The sequence below is a fragment of the Notothenia coriiceps genome, unplaced genomic scaffold, assembly GCF_000735185.1.
Source record: "Notothenia coriiceps isolate Sejong01 unplaced genomic scaffold, NC01 NC01_scaffold00037479, whole genome shotgun sequence".
Classification (NCBI taxonomy): Eukaryota; Metazoa; Chordata; class Actinopteri; order Perciformes; family Nototheniidae; genus Notothenia; species Notothenia coriiceps.
This window is the reverse complement of record NW_011370180.1, coordinates 93334-116562: the sequence shown is the minus strand read 5'-3', so window position 1 is coordinate 116562 and position 23229 is coordinate 93334. Positions and strand designations below refer to the sequence as shown.

General features: G+C 40.6%; 1 protein-coding gene across 1 annotated transcript in view; it reads right to left on the bottom strand.

Annotated features, from left to right (window-relative positions):
• Positions 1–21483, bottom strand: part of LOC104967593 (teneurin-3-like) — a 48933-nt gene extending 27450 nt beyond the window's left edge. The window contains exons 1-5 of the mRNA XM_010797092.1: positions 21434–21483; positions 13375–13575; positions 9604–9789; positions 2485–2511; positions 619–627 (exon numbers count right to left, since the gene is read on the bottom strand). Of these exons, the coding sequence (XP_010795394.1) occupies positions 619–627; positions 2485–2511; positions 9604–9789; positions 13375–13471 (319 nt within the window). The 5' untranslated portion in view covers positions 13472–13575; positions 21434–21483. The remainder of the gene's footprint in view (positions 1–618; positions 628–2484; positions 2512–9603; positions 9790–13374; positions 13576–21433) is intronic.
• Positions 21484–23229: the final 1746 nt, after the last annotated feature.

Sequence of the window (23229 nt, the reverse complement as noted above, 5' to 3'; positions counted from 1 at the left end):
AAAACACAACAGGGAGACAGATACACAGGTACAGAGCACAGAAAGTATAGGGAGGACTGCATGCCTCCCAACACTATACTTTATGCCTGTGAGGCCGGCAATCTGATAAAAGAACGGTGAGTGTCGGGACCAAGCAAAGCCCAGCTGGAGAGACAGGACGAGGCATGGAGGGAGAGATGGAGGGGAGGTGGAAAGGAGGGGGAAAGATGACAAATAAGATGGAGACAGGAAGGTGGGGATAGACAGAGGAACAGCAGCTGGTTTACTTCACACAAACATTCATATCAGGCTGGATGCAAGACAACAGGGTTCACACTTCAGCTTTGTGTCTGCTTGTTTGTGTGCGTGCGAGCATTTCCATTTTGTTGAGTATGTTGCGTGTATCTTCATCTGTATGTCTGCGCTTTGTGTGTTCAAATCAGTGACAGGAACAAAATGATGTGGCAGAAAACCAAGAAGATAATACAAAACACTGAGCATTTAAATACAGAAATACAGGAAAAATCAAATGGAATGGAATAAATCAGAATCAAAGGAAGCTTGAGTTGACAAAGCAGAGTGTGAGGTGCTTGTACTTTGGGACAGTGAAGCCTTTATTAAATCTTTGGCATGATTTACCTTTATATCCTGAGAATAGGAGAGGGCACGAGGAAGAGAGGGAGGAAAATTAGGGAAAAAAGTAAATCGAAACAAAAGCAGCAATGCCAAATATACTCTCTGTGATGGACCGATGGAAATGGCAGCCAAAGAAAGAGGAGAGGAAAAAGAGCTGGGATCTGCGGGGTGGGGGAATGACACAGAGACACAGCAGCAGAACCTCCACACAGTAAACATTATCACTCCATGTACACCTGTCTTCATTGACTTTTAAATCACACAATAGGTTAAGGTACAAAAGGCAGCTTAAAGAAATTAAATAAAATCAAAATTAATAGAGCTTGTGATGTTACACCATTCACAAAATCATTTGTTTTTTTTGTAGCCTTTATTTAACCAGGTGAAATCCCATTGAGCTCAACTTCTTCTTTTCTTGACCACAATTTCAACAATCTCAAAAGGACGATTAGTGGTGCAAACATGGATATTTGAACCACTAGAATTGAACCTATTTTGGGCTTTTGTCAAATCTTTAAATCTAAATGATGTGTCAGGTGATACAGTATTGAAATAGTATCATGTCTTCTTTATCCTGAACAGTTGACAAAGCTAGGCTTAGAAAAGTCCTTTGCAAAGTAGTGACATTTATCTCAGTAATGCTATCAACATGTAAAGCACTTATGAGCAGGATGCATTGCAATAAAGAAGGTCAATTATGAAGATATCCTTTTGGAATCTAGCCCAAACCTTGACTAGCTTATAGAACTGGAACTGCATGAATCCAGAACATGAGGTGAAAGAAGAAAACATGTGTTTATTTCCCAATAATACTGTGCCTCTGAGCAAGCTCTTTATCGTGAATATACAAAAAGCTTCAAATCAGCTTTAATACTGTCAAAGTGCATAACCATTTTTTTGCAATTGTGTAAATACTTTCAATTACTAAAATGTCCTATAAAAAACACATATGACTGACATCTTTAGTACAAAAGCCGACTGTTTGAGTCGGATGATGGTTTTAAATCCATTCACACACATGTCACAGTACGCCTGTGTGCAGAGACAGAAGCAGCTTACAGGAGAACTAAGCCTGAGGCACGTCTGCATCAGAAACCTCTATATTATATTTCTCTGCTTGTTCTCAGCTTGTCTTTAAAAGTAAGATTATGTGTTGACTATCCCAAGCCGCTAAGAATGTCCACTATTCAAATGTCAAACCCACGGAATATGCAAGGGGATAAGTAAATTATCTTTGGTACCGGTTCTGTTAAGTTTCATCAAACAACATACTAGAAACTGGATCACTGCCCTGTTTTATGATTTGATTTGAATTTAACAGTGGAGGTCAGCATTCCTCATTTCGAGGCTCCGTCCAATCTTGACCTATATTTCTTTCACATTTTTGAGCTTAAGATGAATTTAGTGCTAATATAGTTAGGTTTATAAAAATATTTAGCAGGCAGAACTAAGCATTCAAGTTGATGACAAAAACAGTGTTGATTCAGTCTAGAAGGATAAACCCATGAGATGTATCACCTCGTTTACAAGGCATCCCAGCATTTCAAAAGGTGAAGCTTCTTGGGAGGTACGTACGTACCAAAATAAACAAGTCAAACAAATGTATTTTCCAGGTCTAATGTTTTTTTATCTGAAACATCAACAAGTCAATATTCAAATCATGAAATATTCAAAGCGACAGTAATAGTGCATGTTATCTGGCCAAATGAAAGAGAGAATGGGAGGAAAATAAACAGACTTGGGATCTCCAAAGTGAAAAAAAGAACCTCTGAAGCAGCCACAGCTCCACAGAACATAAAGAAATGCAAAGGAAGAAAGGATGAAAAAGAAAGCGCATGATGAGGAGGAGAAGAGAAAAGAGCACAGTACCTTTCACTCTAATGTCCGGGTTGTGAGCTTAAAGGGAGGAGGGAAAAGAAGAACAGATGGATAGAAAAATAGCGTTTAGTCCAGAAAAATAGGCAGGAGTAGAGTTCAGTAACAGCGCCAGTGATCATCTGATCAAAATGAGTGAAGAGCAGAGAGAGGTAGAAATGTTAACAACAAGACCAGAGAAATAAAGACAGATAAAGAGGTTCTGATGTATTCCTCTGAGAGCACTCATAAGTGCTAGAATGATATAGTCTAAAAGCACATGTTGAAATAGAAAGAAATAATTCTACAGTTAGGTCTCCGTAACTAGATGTAATGGTAGAGAGGACAGTCTGTCCAATGCAGAGCTGCTGGACCAGCAGAAGATTTCCCCTCATCGCACTGTTGTTATGCTCTAAGTGTGTGTGTGCCGTGTGTGTGTGTGTCTAAATAACCCAAACCAATTTGCAACTCTTTCCCAGCAATACTTCAGCTGATTTGGTGGTCAGCTTGGCCCCAATATCATGATTCAATGTTTGACTGTTACATCCCAGCAGGAAGGGGGTTTTCAAGTTGCCATGGTTACTCACTTAAAATGACAATCCTTTTTACAGTACTGTTGCTACAACGCACCTTCTATCAACCCTGAGAACCAGCTCTACTTGACTGGTTTACTTTTAAAGTAAAGATGTTATCGTTCATTCTAAAGCACCACCTTTATTTTCTCTGGAAAAAATATCTTCTTATGACATCATTTATGTCCGTAATAGTGTCCTCAAAGCTGTTAATCTCGCTTGTCTGTCAGCTGGTTGTTTTGAATTCAAAGCAAAAACATTACTGTTTGGTTTCAGAACACTGCTCTCATAAACTTTGTTTCAAGCAGCAGCCGGCAGCTGTCTTAGTGAAAAGGCTCTGATGGTACATGACCAGCCCAGCAGCAAACAGCAGTCACTGCATTAAGCAGATCAAAATATCCTGGCTGAGGAGCTGGGAGCTAAGAGGATAGTGAGTTTGAGACTAACCTTTCATTGTAAGGTTGTATTAATATCAATTTTGAAGCAACAGTTACAGGCACTCATAACCAGTGGCGAGTTGTCAGGGCACTAAGATATTCAAAAAAATAATATTTGAAAACATAAAAAAAAAAAAAATTATTTTTTAAGTGATATTTTTCATTAGTTTTACCAAAATAACTTGATTTAATTGTATTTAAAATAACATTTCCAAATAAATAAGTCCTTCGAATCTGCCTGTTCAGTTTCTGTTTGAATGTGAAGGGTTAAATGAAAGAAGCTCGTCTCTGCGAGTTATGTGAGGACAGGAACTGATTGGTGGTCCTGCTGTAAATTCACTGAGGGCTCAGCTTATAGAGCTGAATGAAATCCAGACTGAAAACTCATCTCTTTCGACTCCACTTCGAGCGATAGAACTATTAACAAAAAACGTATATACTAATAAAGGACTGGCTTATCTAAAGCCAGTTGAGTAGCACTTGAAATGTTTTAGCTCTATGAAACCTGATGTACTTATATGATTCTCTTTTCTTCAAGTTTGTATTTTGTTGGTCGAACACAGTTATTGTGAGTCGCTTTGGATAAAAGCGTCAGCTAAATGCAATGTAATGTAGAGTGACGAAGTCTCTCCCCTTCCGGGGGACCTCCATGGGACCTTATTTCGGGAAAGATTATCTTTCGATCCCGTTTGAAGTGTCGTAAAACTGTAAAGTAACACATTTGTTTGTGTGAAACGCTGAATGAACTACATCTCCGGTCTCGCAGAACAACACACGTTACCAGCATGGCCGTCACTACCAGTGTTGGGTGTAACGCGTTACAAAAGTAACGGAGTTACAGTAATATATTACTCTTTGCTGTAACGAAGTAATGTAACGCATTACTAATGAAATGTGGGTAATGTATTACCCGTTACAATGCTCAGTAACGCACTTACAACACATTTTAACCCAAAATGAAATGGTGTTTTGTTTTTTAAGAATATACTAACAAAGCGAGACATTCCGACACCCGAGACAAATTGTGCGGGTAGATTAGTAAACCTGGTGTTTACCCTTCAGGCTTCGCGTCGGGATCTTTGGGGCAGTTGAATGTTATGCAACCATTAAAAAAATTGAACGGAGCGAAAAATACAAACAACAAATTGTGTCAGGTGGTAACTAAAAAGTAGTGTAACTCATTACATTTCAGAGACAGTAATATTGTAATGTAACTTATTACTTTCAAAAGACAGTAATAAGTAATATGTAATATATTACATTTTGGAAGTAACTTGCCCAACACTGGTCACTAATGAAGCTTAGCGCAAGTTCAAGCAGGAAGACCAAGCTCTTCATTCATATTCCACGTCACTTCTTTACCCTCTCCTCCCTCATTAAGTGATCGGGGGCGTCACTCCCCAGCTAACCAATCACTCCTCTCTCCATTCTCACAAGCCTATCGTTGCACACGCTAATCCCTTTATATCTGCTCTTCCCTCTTGTCAGCTGTCATTTCAGGTGACAATACGCAACCCTCCTCCACCCCCTTTCGCCTCCCGTCTCGCTAACAGGACCCAAGCTAATCCTTCTCCTTCAGACCGGTCCCACCTACCTTATCACCACCAACCAGTGTCTAGACCGGAGTGCTCTCCGGAGCGGTTCTTCCCCCTCCTGAATGATTAATCCTTCAAACCGGGCGCCTAATCACCAAACACCATTCCATTTCTCCTGTCCTCATTCTGGCAATCATTATTTCATTTATATGAACGTGTCCCAGTAATAAATTATGGTATTCCATACATCAACGTCTCTCACTCGAACTGTCCCCTTGGTCAACAAAAGGATTTGTCGATCCCTCAACTATACACCACAAATGAAAGCACGTCCCAGAAGAAATGGTCATGCAAAGCTGCCTGCCTGCCCTGCCTGCCTGGCCTGCCTGCCTGCCTGCCTGGCCCTGCCTGCCTGCCTCCTGCCTGCCTTTGAATTGTGCAGATAGCCGCGAAGTAGAAAAGGATCGCAGATGCTAATGTACGCGTTACGCATTCTCCCCCGGGCCTTTTTTTTAAAATCAGGTGTATTTAGAAGTTATCACACCGGTGACAGGGACTCTTCAAAGGGTTCCAACGAAATGTGACAACTACTAAAAAGGACAAGGCTGTAATGCTAACTAACATGCTAGATACTAGCTAGGTAGCCTAACTTGATCCAGCCCACTCCTGGTCCTTTCATCAGACGGGAAGCGAAAGGAAACGAGCAAGAACCCCATTGGCGGTATGATAAAATAACAACCTGGGTTACTTAAGCACACAGGCATCTTGTTAAAGTTATCTTATCTTAGCCAGCGTCATATAGATAATAATTCTATCTATCTGGCGCTGATTCTAGCTTCTCTCTTAGTGCATACATGCCAAAACCTTGTCCAAATCCAAAGAGTAGGTTTGCGCGCGGTCAAATGTGCCATGGCCCAAATTAGGTAATCAGAAGAAATGGAACCCCAGTAATTACAGGTATAACCCATGTATTTAACATATATTGCATCCATTTTATGCCATTTTTCCGAAAAAGTGGTAGTTGTTGGTAAACAGTGACATGCAACGACATGTCTGGTCTGTAAAATGCCGCGAAAAGTAAAAGAATGGGAGACAAATATCCCGAAGTCGTTCACATTTTATTATATTCTGTAATGTGGTTTCTGGTTCCCTTTCAGTTGAGACAGTGTAGATGAAGGATGTGTCCAGGAATGGTAGGAAACTTCTGTGGAACATTGGATAAAGCCAGGTTCATATTCTTGTTTTCATGTTGTTGACATATTAGAGTCCAACAGGTTTGCACAGAGCGAAGGGACAATATCTTTGGTGTTGCGCCATAAATCAGAAAAATAAAAAAAAAGTAAATGTCCTACATTTTCTCTAACTGAGATATAAGTACAGCTTTCAGGATATAAATAGATGTACATGGCCTTTCCAGGTTGCTGTAGTTCACTAAACAGAGACATTAACGACATGTTTGGTGTTGAAAATGTCAGAAAAAGTGAAAGAATGGGAGATAAATATCCCCAAATCTCAAAATTGTATCATATTTTGTGTGTGTTTGTGGTCCTCTTTCAGTTGAGACACTGTAGGTGAAGGATGCTTCTGGAAAAGACCAAACACTGGAAGTCTTTCAGTCGCCAACATGTGTTTTCGAGACACTGATATTAACGGGGAAATCCTGCAGGACTCAAATGCCTTGTCTCTGTTCCCTTAATTTGGGAGTGATTACCCATCAGCCCCGGGGCCCGGGTGCAGAGGAAAGGCAGCGTTACGCTCGGTCTGCACGTTGTTTCTCTTTCAGAAACACAGAGGACTGTTTGTATGATGCGATCACAGACACGCTGCTAACGGTGTCCGCCCAAAAAGTCGAGTCCAGTGCCTATGTAGTGTCATTTTTATTTGTTATAGTTTGGGAAGATTGAAAATCGGTAGGGAAAGCCAGCTAAGTCGGTAGGCGGTAGAAACATGTCAAAAGCGGTAGACTACCGCCCAAATCGGTAGGGTTGGCAGGTATGTTAGTGGAGGAAAACAATTGTGACATCACTTACGCGACTCTGGGATTTCTAGTCTTTCTAGTTGCATATTTTTCATAGTCTTATATTTCAACAGTTTTACGACAAACTGTGACTTTTTTTGCATGGAAATGATTTTTTAAGATTCACAAACATCATATGTGTAATTCATGGCACAATTCAAAGGGGATCTAAAGATAGGTTTTCTCTCTTCATTGACTTCAATGCATAATTTTTCCGAAATCAGATCCCATGGACCGGAAGTAGATGGGCGTGACTTCGCCACTCTATAGTAACTCCACGAGAGAGTAATGTCAAATGACAGTGCAATTGACCAATCATATCTTCCCTCTAAATGGGTGGGCTTTATTTCCGCTGACTTTATGACAAGTTCCGCCCGCTGTGAGGTTTATGCAAGTGGTGCAGTGACGCGTCCTAAAACCCGGAAGTAATCTGCGCCCAGGTTCCCTCGACACAAAAGCATTGGGATTTCTCCATAGAATTTTGGAAAATAGCTGGAAATAAGTTCTGTGGAAAACGTATGGGCATATATATGTCTCATTATTATTTGTGTGAACATAAAAATTATTTGTGTGTAAATATGTGATTTGTAAATGTAAAACACCATCCACAAATGCATTTAAAAGATTTGCCAACTCACAAATACATTTGCAAGCGTAAAACGGATCTGCAAATATGCTAAATAGTTTCACAAATAAAAAAAAGATCTGTGAATATCTCTTTCACATTTACAACTTTCGATCAGGCATTTGTGAATCCATTTTGTTTGAATTTTGAGACATATTTACCGCCGGTCTCGGCTAAAATCTACTCGTGTCACTCGGTTATTTTCGGAAACCACGTGATGGCCTGCTGTTGACGACATTTCCGCATGATTTCAAAGTAAGAGCATGATGGTTTGTTTAATGCTCTGTTTTTTTATTATAATGAACAGCGGAACGTTAGATGCATTCTTTATCACCATCATCATCATCATCATCATCATCATCATCATCATCATCATCATCATCATGTTATAGTGATACAGTTCATTTGTGTTAGTTTATTGGTTCAATATAGCATATATCGAGCACTTTCGTTGAAGTACAGGCTACGCCACTTTCGGGTCCCGGGGGAACAGCTGGCAGCAAAGCAGCCCAGATAAAACTCTTTCTTCATTGTTTGTTGTGTATTCAGTCAAGCGGGTAAAAGTTACAAAGCACTTCACATCTTGTCAATCGGCCTAATTTTACCTTACCAGTGCAGTAATAAAGTAATCTGTAGAAAAGCACCGTATTTAGGTCAGCCTTCATAGTAAGGCTACATTAAATGTTATAATATTCATTGTGTCCTTTCTACTGTATATGCATATATTCCCGTCTATTGCTTTCATTTGTATTTAATCTTTTTATGTTTATACTTGTTTCCACACATTTCACAATTTGGGATGAATGAAGTATCTATCTATATATGACATCCATCTATCTATCTATCTATCTATCTATCTGTCCGTCTATCTACCTGTCTGTCTACCTACCTACCTACCTACCTACCTACCTGACTACCTAATTGTTACTTGGCTGTGGGTGCCCTGTCATGGTGTTTATATAAATTGTGTTGTTTTGTGTGGTAGAGGGTCGCTGTCATTGATGCGTTTTGCACCCCGGGCCGCTATTTTGATATTCCGCTGAAGTATACGCTGTATAAGTATACGTAATAACTCTTCCTTTTTGTTTCTTTTTTGAGGGAAGGGGGGGGTCAGAGGGCCTAGTTATAAAAGTCACGGCTCACCACTGTTTATAACAACATTACAAAGTGTTGCTTCCTATCAACAAACCCAGGATTATCCTTGTTTTCACTTGTTTCAAGCTTGAGTGATTATGAACACAACCTGGATCTCCTTTTTACCATTGAAACTGTCGTAGCTCGCGTGTTATTGGAAGACATTGATAATCAATACAAACTGGCATACCCATGTAATTAGCAGCAACATTTCCACTTATCACATTCTTGCAGCAGCTATAAAGAACAGACACTGTAATATATCTGTCATGGGTTCAGACAGTCCTATCACTGAAGAAGGGTTGGTGCATCCACTAACAAACTGTCTGTTTTGTAGGTTTCTTGAAGGTGTGTACACAGTAAATACCTCACAGTAAATAGCCTGCATTAAATACCCCACGTTTGAATGTCTGAAGTTTCTATAAAAACAGAGGTTGCAAACACGTGACTTAATGCAACCACTAAAAATCATCATGCTAAAAAAATGTGCCACCTTTAGTTTAGTGGTGGTGATGATCAGCCATGTAACCGTGGAAAACTGAAAACTAAAGGAAGTGAGTCATCAAGCAATGCTCGATTATAGTTGAACTGTATTCCCTTTACAGTGCAATCTGGATTCCCAAAGGAAAACACATCCATCCAGAAACCAGTGACAAGTCAAATGCTAGCATGTGGTGGAATAAACTCCATGTGTGTGCATACTGAGTGACATCTAAGTTGTGTGTGTGTGTGTGTGTGTGTGTGTGTGTGTGTGTGTGTGTGTGTGTGTGTGTGTGTGTGTGTGTGTGTGTGTGTGTGTGAATGATCTACTCACCAATATTGCAGTGCTCCCCTGTCCATCCTTGGTCGCACTCACACTTGCCCTCCTTACACACTCCGTTCTTGCTGCACAGTGGGTGGCAGGCCTTCTGGTCACACACACTTCCTGTCCAGCCCTCCTCGCATCGACACACACCACCGTAACACACACCATGGCTGCCACAGTCCACTTCACACACCTCTGCAGGAGAAAGAAAGAAAACATCAATGCACATGCAAACAAGTTTAATGGTACCTGCAGTACGGCCTGCATCGATTACTTTGGGGAACACCAATACTGTACATTGAAAAGCATTCTAAAGAAGCGTTATAGACAAAACTATATAAATGGATTTTAAAACATCACTACTGTCAGGGTTGTACCAATCTGAGTGTGTGGTTGTGAGTGTGTTTGCATGTTTAAGACAAATAACAAGATAAAGAACAGGCCAGGACAAAGGGAACATACATGTGTGTAGTATATTTGTATTTGTATGCATATGTGTTTTATAGTGCGGAAGTAGGATACTGAACAGGATGTGTGTTTATTAGTTTTAACAAGACAATTCTTAGCCAATGGCTATGACACACACTACTGAAAACATCTGGTCTTGCACACACACTACTCTGAAATACTCTCACATTCACTACTGAACACCTCACACACATACAACTGAAAATTAAACCTCACACACTTACTACTGAAAATTAACCTCACACAGTTGTGTGTGTGTGAGGTGTTCATTAGTGAATGTGAGAGTATTTCAGTAGTGTGTGTGCAAGGCCAGATGTTTTCAGTCGTGTGTGTGCGAGGTTAGTTTGAATGTTGGCCTACACGGCTCTTCATAAACGGCAACACAAATAGAAGTGAGAACACACACACAAACTGCTTTCCTGGTCTTTGTTTTTATGTCAAGCCATATGCTACTGATCTGCATTCCTCCTCCAACTTTCTCTATCCCTCCTCCTTTTCAGCTCCAATGCTGTCACTTGTCTTCTCCTTCTCAGTTTCTCTCCCTCTCATTATCTTCCCCTCTGCAGCCCCACACCACCGAATAAGAGACGGTCCTTTGCAGGACAAAGATAACACTGACCATTGGTTCAAACAACCAAAAAACAACTTATGCAAACGTTTACCGACAAGCAACCTCTTATAGCAGTGTACATTATGACTCATATCAGAGCAGCCAAGACGGAAAACATATGCAACATATTTTAATGTCACAAATACTGTGACTTTTCCCCTTCAGGGAGGAGATCAGTGTGGATGCGTGTTTTCTCTTCTTCCTTGTTTGTTATCCATTCCTTACTGATGGTGAAGGTTGAATTCCTTTAACCGTCACCATGATCTTTCTCTGACCTTAAAGTATTCTCATGTTGTGTCATGTCTGGTACTCAATGTTTGGAGGTTTACTTACAAAATGTTATACGTTACAATAACTAGAGCTCTGAAATGATTTTTTTTATTAAATCTCTATCTCTACATGTATAGCAGCCATTACATTCCAGTGTGTGTTAAACTTTATTCATTTTACTCAAACACATACCTATACATTATAAAACCAGATAAACTCATCATGCTGTAGGGGACTTTTTCCAGAGCTGTAGTTACAAGTCAAAAATGTAATCAGTGACCTAATCTGTGTTTCAAAATATCAAAGTAATGTAACCTGATTACATTCTGTTACCTTTGGATTACTTCTATATTAAATGCAATGCAAATAAAAACAACATAAAATAAATAACATTTAGATGTTTTACTTAAGTGTATGTAACAATGTAACCTTAGAAATGAAGTAACTAAGATATTTCATATCAAAATCTAGTAATCTGATTACTTCTTTCACATAATCTCGTCACATGTAATCCGTTACTCCCCAAGCCTGCTGGTTCTACTTTTTGCTTTGTGTTTCTGTGCTGCCCATCTATACACCTCCTCTGAATCAGTGTCATTGGTCTTCCAGCCAATCAGCTCCTTCCTCTCTCCGTGTTTTCCAGCCTCTTTAGACAGTCTGTCATGGCCTTATTAGTTTCACCTGTCGCCCATTAGCCCTGCCCACCTCACCCCCTGCACTTCAATCCCTCATCTGATTAGTTTGTAAGTTATGGTTTTTAAACGGATTCTCAGTTAGCTTCTAGTATTGCTTCCCTTGAAAAAGAACCATTTGATCTAACTCATCTACAAAGACCTTCAACATGCATCAGCCAGACTGTTGTGCTGGCTCTTCCTCTGTGGAGAGGAGCAGCGACCACAGCAGGGGGCACACACTGTAAGTCATCTTGAGCCCATAATACTCCTATGTTGGCTTCATTGGCTGCAGGTTAGTTTATAAATGGATGTGGAGATGTTAAGGATGTAACTGGCCTTAACGTGTTTCAGACCCCAGCGCTGTCTCTGACCTTGCACCTACTCACAAGTGGAAGTTTGATGTCCTCAAGCAAGGTTTTCCTGGCCCAGCTATAACACTTTAGTTCTTTATATCACACCTTAGAATTATGTTCTTGTCAAATCGTCTTCGCCTGAAGTCTTCAGTTGTTTCACCAGCCATCTCTGCCATCTTTATGGCTGTTCCTAGGGACTCGCACAATGAACACTGTTCTCTTAATTATGTTCTGTTTTGTTTTATTTAGCACAGATCCTGCTTCTCCTTATACTCTCAATGATTCTGTAAATCACTATATCAACTATTTTAAATTAGGAGGGATGCTGCTCAAACAAATGCTTAAAACATGTGTATCATTGTAGTATATTTCTATATATTTCTGTGCAGTGGCGTAACAAGGTTGTGATTGGCCATGGTGCAAATATTGTTTTGGGCCCCCCCCCATCGCCCAAAACATAAGCGCAGGCTGATGTGCTCACACACGCACGGACACACACAACCACTCATAAGCGCCACATGTAGGCTATCAACAACAGCCTGCCCCGGCCTCAGACCACCACAGCCTGACAACGGCACAGCGAACAAATCACACATAATCGAGATTTCGAGGACGATGTATGACAAAAAAAACGGTCTAATTTTGTCAGTTTAGCTGTTACATCTCCTTGTTCTCTTTTGTCCTTTCTCTTTTGAGCGCCGCTCTTGTGCTTTGGTTTGCTGTACATTATAAATGCAAGCTATTCAATTTTTTATAATGTTGCCGAAATTGCTGCTGCAAGCTACAGTACCTATAACTTTTGAGGTTGATTAAATGATTCACTCGTCACGCAAGGTATCAAATGACATGAAAGGGAGCAAGGTCATTGGACAGACAAATTACAAATACATTTATGTTGCTTGGTCACTTTGAAGACTGCGCGAACCGGTCAATGCCATTGGGGCCCACAAAAAAAATCTATATATAATAAAAAAGATTATATATTTTTTAGCATGGGCCCCTGGCCGGCTCTGGGCCCCGGTGAGTTGCACCGGCTGCACTGTCGATAGTTACCCCACTGTTTCTGTGGCTTTGCGAGATTGTATAGTGTAATATTGAGTACTCAATTTATTCAATTGTTTACGTTATGTTGTGTTTTATTGATTTACTCTAGTGATATATGTCCTTTCTATTGTGAAGGAGTATGTTTGCTGCTAATGTTAATTTCACATTTGTATTTGTATTACATTTGATCTTATTGTATCTTTTAAATATGTGTAAGTTGTGTAATGCTAAACAATGCTGCTGCTGGGACAAAAATGTTTTTGCAATTGTGGCTGAATAAAGTATCTATGTAGATGTCATAAGAAATGAGCCAAATGGAAAGAGCTCCTTCACACTGACAGACATTGAACGCGTAACACACCTAGAGAGCAGTCGGGCCCGGTCCAGTTCTGGTCGCAGCTGCAGGTGCTGGTCTCTGCGTTGTGAGTGCCGTGGCCCGAGCACTGATCAGGACACATGGCCTTAGCTATCTCACAGCTGGCCCCCCCCCAGCCCGGCTGACAGTGACACTCTCCGTGAATACACACACCGTGAGCCGAGCAGCTGGGGTCGATGCAGTCCACTGCAGGCAGAGAGAGGAAGAGGGGGGTTATATGGTATACACACACACATTAACATTTAACATCTGTGTCCACTAGAGGGCAGCGAACAAGCTTAGACTCTGACTGTAGTCGAGACTGAAGTCCAAGATGATTTGTTCAGGTTCCACAAAGATATATTTATTTTAGGATGGTTAAAGCTTTGGTACCATAAGCATCATTATGGTTCAAATTAAGTTTGGAGAAATGGAGTTGAAGAAAAGTTAAAGGTCACATGTCATCGCCATTTCCACTGATCATAATTCCATTGTTGAGGTATACTAAAATAGAAAAATACTGTGCAATTTTGCAAAATCACATTGGCTTCGCATACAGCATCTTTGTAAAGTATGTGTATTCAGCAGTATTCACTTTCTCCACTAAACGGCTCACTGCAGCTCCTCCCCCTCCCCCCTCCCCCCTCCGTGATTTCCTTGTTTAGCGATACACAGCCAAACTCAACCTGAACACACACAAAGTCACAGCCGAAATAAAAACAATAAGTGTGGCTTGATATTGAGTAAGAAAAATGTTTATATGTTGATAAACGCCGTGAGAATGGGTCTGCAGAGAGAATTTCGCGCAATCCCAACTGTCTGTTATCAGCCTGCAGCAGGGAGCAGAAATCAGCAGGGCTATACGTAAGTACCCGGAAGAATCAAATGGGATGATGACGTCATGAGGACGTTCACCAACGAGGCGTTTTGGGGAGGTATTTTCTGTTTTAGAGTTTTACTCGCGACAGAGTGTACTTTGAGGGTTTTGACTCTGCACAACCGTTTACATGCAAAAAACCTTCATAACACACAAGGGACGGGTAATAACCGGAAAAGCATGACATGTGAGCTTTACAGTGTGTTTTGTGGTCACCTTGATCCAATGCAATATTTTTTAGATCAACACTGCTTTCAGACCACTTGAGATGCACTTCTCTGAAGTGTCCGCTGCTTTAGGCTCAGCGCTTGCTGTTAAAGTGAAGGAGTGGCTGGGGATAAACTCCAAAACCATAGAAGGATCATCAAACCTGTTCTTAAACATTAGTGATAATGTTCTTTCCACGACATGATTGAGTTTTATAACCGTTGCCTCAGTAAGGCTTACACAAGCATAGCTTATGAGCGTGCCTTTGATAAATGACATGCGAGTGTCAGGATGGTGGATCATCTCTTTGTTGTTGCAGTCAGTTACAAACAGCACAGGAAACAAATGGATACGACTGACAGATTTGAACATTGATGATGATTATGTGATAGTTATATTTACTGGTTTTCTCTGAATAAAGAGAAAATAACATATGCATTAGAATACTTTAATAAATATACAATCATCGAAATGTATGGTACTGTGTTAAATAATGTATTAATTTGGAATGAAAACCGACCGCCCCCCCCTCTCCTTCTGCTCTTTAGATCACTGGCCTTTCTCTGTGATTATGCCTTGTGGCTGTATACTAAATTATATGTATCATGAAAGCTTCATTCAAAACTTGACAATCAAATACTATCATTAATAATTTAGATTCTCAACAGAACAAATACACACACACACACACTCACTCACATCACTCACTCACTCACGTCACCACTCACTCACTCACTCACTCACTCACTCACTCACTCACCTCACTCACTCACACACACACACCACACACACACACACACACACACAGCACACACACACACACACACACACACACACACACACACACACACACACACACACACACACACACACACACACCACACGTGTACACACACACGTACACACACACGTACACACAACACACACCACTTGTTAGACACTTTTAACTTGTGACCCCGCCCTGATCCCAAACACCAACGAACAACCCACTGCACCACACGGCCTCCCACCACGCCTCCCACACACACACATTGTCTTTAATACGCACTCCACAAAGGAATTAGTGTGATCGAGGATTTAACTAATCTTAAACTAATCTGGTTACTGTCCCCTGTGATATTATGTGTTTGTCTGTATGTGTGTGTGTGTGTGTGTGTGTGTGTGTGTTGTGGTGTGTGTGTGTTGTGTGTGTGTGTGTGTGTTGTGTGTGTGTGTGTGTGTGTGTGTGTGTGGTGTGTGTGTACACAGCATGTGCATACCTTTGTAAAACACTTGAATGTGTGGTAATGCTGTCTAAACAAAATTAGCTGTCAGTAGCTAGGGTTGGTTTCAGCAGATACGTCCTGCAGGTCAGTGATTTATTGCTTGTAAACTTTATAAAATGACTTCAACCTGCAGTACATGGACCTGGTGGTGAGTACAGTACATGTACCTGAGGACAGTCATAGGACCTGTGGTGAGTACAGTACATGGACCTGAGGACAGTATATTGGACCTGAGGACAGTACAGTACATGGACCTGAGGACAGTATATGGACCTTGAGGACCAGTACAGTACATGGACCTGAGAACAGTACACAGTACATGGACCTGTGGACAGTACAATACATGGACCTGAGGACAGTACAGTACACTGGAACCTGAGGCACAGTACATGGACCTGAGGACAGTACATGTCCAGAGTTTAATAACATGAGGGGATTCACAAAAACCTCCAGTTTTTCCTTCAGGCATTACACATCATTATTTATTCACCCAGATTGTGGAAAACGTTCCTGATAAACAGTACAGCAAATATGTGACATCCAAACACCACGACAACTTACAAAGTGTGGGTATTTTGGCACAAAGCCTGTGACAGAAAATAGCTGTTGAGTAATGTGTACTTGAAGCTGAAGCAAGGCCAGATCCCAAACCCTGTGTCCTCTCAACATCTGCACAAAAACTACTAACATTTACCAACTAAACAGTGGAATTATCCATCCAGTGCATGACATTCATTTAGAGTCCTGTACGGTTGTAAAGAACCAATATTATGGTTTAAAAAATTGTTTAACCCTCTGCAAGTAGCATCATGAAACTATTATTCCAAGCTATCAATTGCATGGATGCTTGCTATTTACATTTTAGCAATAAATGTATGCTAAATATATTTATGGTGATCATTGGTCATGTAGTCAGGTCGTTAACCACTTTCAAGTCTCACAGCATTCATTGCTATAGTCACGACATGTAATCTATTGATTCTTGTTCATAGCACGATTTTCCCTTTTTCTTCGGTCACACAGACAGGATTATAAAAACAATGTATTTCTATTAGGGTAGGTATTCGTGTCTGCAGTCACGGTCTTTTTGTCCGTTCCGGGTCTTGAGAGACCGGAAGCTGTGGGTTCATAAAAAACATGTTCTTACTCAATATCAAGCCATGATCTATTGTTTTTATTTTAAATCATATAATGTCGGACTTTTTTTGTCGTCTGCGAGGAAAATAAATGGGCGCTCAGAGCCTCAGAATACTTGAAATTCTGTATTTTTTAAAATATTTTTCTTTTATGGTATTATTATTATTTTCTAAATTACACACTGGTTATTTACTCACCAAGATAACACACAATTATCCTTGTGTTTTATTTATTGTTTAATTCCATAAGGTCGGTGCCTTTTTTGGCGCGTCAGGAACTGAATTCCAAAATAAAAAATAACGCGGAAACAGACGTAGGCCATATAAGGGACATTTCGAGCACATTGCGGGTACACAGCCCACGGAACTGATTACAAGAGCCTCAGGCTATGGTTTAAGCTCGCTGTTTGATGTTTTAGCCGCAATGCAGTGAGGGGATATAGTGTTAGATGTCATATCAAAATCAGAAAAAACATTTTTGAGTTTAGGATGGCCGAAGGACACTACACTACCCATAATCCCCAGCTATTCGTTTAAGGAACTACTGCGCGCCATGATTGATAATCTTCAAGCCCTCCCTGGGGATGATGTGGAGTGGCAAGTTGCCGCCCAAGGGTACAGCCGAGCGTCCAAACAGCTGTTTGAAATGGAAACGAAACCCCACCGCCAGACTATCCAAAACTGGAATCGGAACGCCCCCCAGAAAATAACACATGCTGGCTATTGTGTTCGCAAAATGTTATGTTTCTTATGGGGTCGTCCCTACTAAATGTTTGTTCGGTTTTTTTCCCACAATTAGAAGTTGGCCAGGTATTTGAACAACATTGGGTGTTATCAATGCTTAAAACATATAATTAATAAATGGGTGAAATCGCTTTGTGTCCATAATGGCGCAGCATTAATTATATTACCCACGTGACAGCTCATTGTGTACTTTGTAATTCAACTCCACTGGACAATACAGAAGGTTTAACCTGGTATTTTTACTCCCACTTACATTTATTTGAGTTACTTTGCCAGATTCTGATTAATGATGTGAAAATATAACAACCCTTAAAATAGAACTTTTATTACACCCTAGGTTCAAATTCCAGGGGGTTCAAAGGGGATTTGTGCAGTGCCAACCAATCAGGAGAAAAGATATTTGATAGTTGGGGCTATAGAGAGAACTAAAACATTTTATCCGCAATGACATTGAATGGAAACAGTAATAAAAGTAATATTATTCAATTACTCGTTTATTTCTCTACTAAATAGTTTAAATTAAAGACCCTGTATATTATTGCTATTTTGCCCACATCCCTTTCAAGATTTCAAGATTAAAGAGTGGGTTTAATTGCATATCATAATACACAACAACTACAGTGGTTAATTTATGCAAATGAATGAAAAACTTGGGGTTTTTCGCAGGCTGAGGGGGGGTTCTCTCAACAGTGCATTACTTAATGCGGTGGGGTGGGGGGTGCTAGGTGGATCGCCCGGAGGCCTGTTAGGATCAACATTAACATGCTTTATTGGTAGTTGTAAGTGGCAGCTGGCCTTTGCGGCCTGAAGAACCATCCTTGATGGAGCATTATGTGTGGAAAAGAGTTGAGCAGAGGTTCCAAGTTGTCGATTCTTGTTCTGTTTTCTGTGGGGACTATCTGCCCCTCACCTCCTTTAGGACTTTCAGTTGCGCGCGCTACTAAAGAGAACCGCCCGCTACCAAAGGAGACGCGCTACCCATGGAAACCAAACAATGGGTTGTAGCTGTATTAAAAAGTTCCGAGTGGGAGAAAACAGGTCGTGAAATAAAAATCTGAAATTTTGTCAGAAATTCGGGAAAAAGAAATGCCGGGAAGAAATATGACCCCGGGGAAAAGGAAACCGGGAGAGGGCTATGAAATCGGGAAAAAAGTCTCTCCGCCCAAAATCGGGAGGGTTTGGCCAGTATGTGTTATAATATCAAGTTTTAAAATAAGTTGCTTCAACGTAGTTTAAACATTGCAGCAAGCAAGCATATATTAGACCGTAAGTAAAGTATTTGTCAGGCTTAATATTTATCTGTTGGAATACCCCAAAGCTTTTTTTCTTATTAAAAGAAGACCCTTAATCTAAAGTATTATTTAGATGTTTGAATTAAGGTTTAATTATTTTGTCTGTTTTGGCACATCCTGCCTATTTAAGATCTTTGCACATCCTGCACTAAACCTTTTTTATTGGTAAGAGATCACTTATACTATCCTGGTGGATTGTTGTAATTCTATATTTCTATCATTTGACCTTCTACGTTTCCCCCTAGGAAGTATCGTACTCTTAATACTTTTTCATAAAATTATAACACATAAAAACAATAATTTCAATAACGTGTCTTCTAACCACTAGAGCCCGGTGGCACAAACAAGGGTACACACAGCCCATAATAAACTTTGTTATATCATTAGGTGTGGACACTTAGTATGTAACAACATCTGAAGATGATGTTCTGTTCACATAAGTTTACAGTTTGCGGTATAGATTTCAGACTCATGAACTTATTGATTCACAGAAAATGTAATATCTTTAAGAACTACAAGCCTATATACTGTGGCACCGGGTTATATATTTTTTCCAAGAAACCAGTATTAAACATTCTTATCCAAAGAAAATCAAGTAAAATATCTTTTAAAACTACAAGTCCTTTTTAATAATCAAGCCTGTGGCCCCACCGTTAATGGTGTTAAATATAACCCTACGAATGAATTAGAAAATCAAATGAAAAAAAAGTCCAAAGGCCGAATAAGTTGTTTGGATACTTGCAAAGGAAGAGGAGAATGAAAAAGATGTTTTGGGTTTTAAGTTTGATATATTTTTATGGAATCCCCACATCCCACGTCAAGGTAATCAGTTCCGGCTGCATTTCTTCCCCCAGTTTTTTTGGTAAAAGGTCCCCCTTCCCTCATCAGGTGCCTCCTATAAATAAAGAAACCTTACTGCCCAATGATCTGTAATATTATGATGGCAGCCCTGAACCGTGTATTACAATGCCCGTTAAAATGTGATGAACCCCTTTTTCAAAAGAGAAAAAAGCAAACACTTCCGGAATAAAGGTAATTAATTTTTTTAAAAATGGTTTTTCCGCGGGATTTTGGAATATGGCAAATCGGAAACGCCCTCAATACGATTTGCGGTAAACATCCCAATTCCCAGCGAACTTAACCAAGCTGAAAAGGGATCTTTGGGGTAAATTCAGTTTTCCAAGTTGGGCCCCTGTGTATCGCAATGAAATCGCTCGAAATGTCCCCCTTATAGGGGCCCCTACGCCTTTTCCGGTTATTTTTGTTTATTTTTTGAAATGCAGTTTTTCCCTGAAACCGGACCCGCCAAAAAAGCAAAAGATTATATGGGGAATTTAAACCAATAAAAAAACAAGGGCATAATTGTGTGTTATGGGGTGGGATAAAAATAACAGGGTGTTATTAGAAAAATATAACCAATTAGAAGAAAAAAAAAAGATTTTAAAAAATACAGATTTCAGTTATTTGAAGGCTCCTTGACATTTTTCTTTCCTCACAGAAAACGACAAAAAAAAAGTCGGACATTAATACATACCGATTTAAAATAAAAACAATAAAATCGTGGGGCTTTGATATTAAAAAGTAAAAAACATTGGTTTTTATGAACCACAAACGGGTCAAGCCTTTCCCGGGGTCTCCCAAGACCCGAAGGACATGAAGAAACCGTGGCTGCAAGGCAACGAACCATAAACTACCCAATAGAAAATAGCAAAAATTTCGCTTTTTTAAATCGTTCCTGTGGGTGACAACCGAAAAAAAAAAGGGGAAAATCGTGGTCTGGATGAACCAAAAATTCATTGATTCAAAATTTGGTCGTGAACTATAACACGAAAAATGCCCCCAATGAAGTGACGGTTTTTTTGTCCCATTTTCCAACACCCATGAAATGTAAAAAAAAACATGGCAGGAGCAGTGGGGGTAAAAATGGGTATTTAACCATTCTGCTTCCACACATATCTGTTCTTTATTCCTAACCTTCCTCCAGCTGGGGGTGGGTGCCTGGGTTTTTGTATTTAGCAGGTAGGACTCACCCCTGCTTTTCTGGTTGGAACAGTTGTCCTCAAATGTTCCTTTTTACTTGGAAATCCATATTGTCTTTTTTCCCTTCACACCAAATTCAAACTTAGTGGCAGTTTTTAACCAAGGGAAATCTAAATTTCACACTTACTGTTTCCCCTGAAAAGGTTGATCCCCTCTCTTGATCCTGCAAATAGCTTTTTTTTTTTAAGTCTTTTCATGTTTTGGCTTCCTTTTTGAAAAGCGTTTTTTTGTGGGGGATTCCCAAGGCCTATTTCCACCACATTGAAAATACATAACCAGTGGCGGGCTTCTCCCATTCAATCTGGTTAAAACTTAGGGCAAATTATGTCCAATTTATTTTATAAAAGCCAATGAAACAACACAACACAAATTTGGGGGAAAAATTTGCCGGAAATATTAAGTTTTTGGGAGGTACAAAAATGGTAACAAATGGAATGCAGGAGGCAGTTTGGTTTAGAAGGGTGTTTATCATCTTCACCACATCTGTTCCTTTACCTCTTAAACCTTCCTCAACAGTTATCCCAGCCTATAAGGCCGGTTGGGTTTTTGGCAGAATCCCAGGCTCCCACGAATGCCAAGAAAATGGCCGTTGGGCCTCCACAGTGGGGAATGGGTCGATGCCACTGGTTTGACCGGCCCACATCACACTCAAAGTGGGCCTTTCCAGCCCGCTGTAGCACTGGGCCAAACGGTCCCCCGCGAAAATACTGGGGCCCGTTTCCCCACCTTGCAGAAGCACCGGGCCCCAGGGGCGGCCTTCCAAGGAAGGGAAGCACCGTCCAAATACCAGATCCTTACTTTCAATCAGTCAGAGGAACATGACTCCCCTCCCCAACAGTCCCCCATGGCCTCTCTATAGACGAGAGCCAAACCCCAATCCGGGCCATTCCTCTACGTCCATGGGCCCAACCCCGGCTTTTTGGGTGCCAAACATCCTGCTGTCCATGGGACCCGGTTAGGTTAATACAAGAATTCCTGACGTTTTTCCCAATAAAACAGCAAAAGGAAAATAAATACTAAGTGGCGCCTTTTTTATCCCACAAGGAAAGCCCCCAAATTAACAATGGTCAGAACAGGGAAAAAAGCAAATACATCAATAATATTGGACCCGTCCCCGCAGAAATCGGCGGTGGGGGAATTTAGGTTAAAATTTTTCCCCCCCAAGTAAATTAGGTCGATGGGGAATGTACCCGGTTCCCGGTCCCGCCTGGTGGGACCGAAGTGGTTCAGGCAGCACCCTCACACATGAAACTAGAATTTTTGCCTTGGTTTCAGTGGTTTTTTTATATTTGAAATGCAAAGCCAAGCCACAGTCCCAAACTACCTTCCTGACAATTGTTTGAAGGTGCAAATAAGGGGATCAGAAGCCAAATCTTTTAGGCCCCCATGCGTGGTCCAGGCCTGTTGGGGCAATTAAACTATGGTTTTGTCCTCCCATTCTATAGGTTGGCAAATAAGTGGGGTTTTGTGCCGTTTACCTCTCGAGAAAGCAGTCAGCCCTAGGGATCCCCTGGGAAAACAGTTGGGGACATATTTCCTGAGAAGACAAAATCCATCCCCGTTTTCCCCATGGGAAATTCCTGAGGACACCCAATAATCCGGGGACTTCCTGATTAATTGAAAGGTGAAGTGGAAAAAAAGAGAGAAAGAGGGGAAAAGGGGAGATAGAAGGGAGGGTGGTTAAAGGGTGTTAGTTCATTGGGGTGGAACTGGGAATGGGTGTAAACCGTAATAAACAAGCAAACCAATACAAACCGGCCCCTTCACTGGGGGTTGCTTGATAAGTTGTTAAACAGCCCAGTCAAGTTCCCATCAACACTTCCTAACATCCCAATTAACTGCGCTGCCTTCTTCCTGGCTCAGTCTCGGCTTCTATTACACACCCACGTGCCTGGCTCTCACACACACCACAACACACAGACCACACACCACACACACACAACACACCACACACACACACCACATACATTACATACATACCACACACAACACAATACACACAACCACTACCAACACACACACACACACACGCACGCACGCAACGCAAGCACCGGCAAACCATAAATTATTATAAACACTATACCTATGGCCCTTTTCATGGGTATAACATGGGTTTATTTTTAGAAACAATTTATTAATATTATTATGATAAATAGGAAGTGCCTGATGTTTATGTCATTAAAAAAATAAATTTTGGGGAAAAGGCAAAAGAAATTTTAAAATGGTAGCAAAACAAACAAATATGTGGTAATCCCTGAAGCCAGGTCTGGGGTTCTTGTTTGCAGAACCTGGTTGTAAAT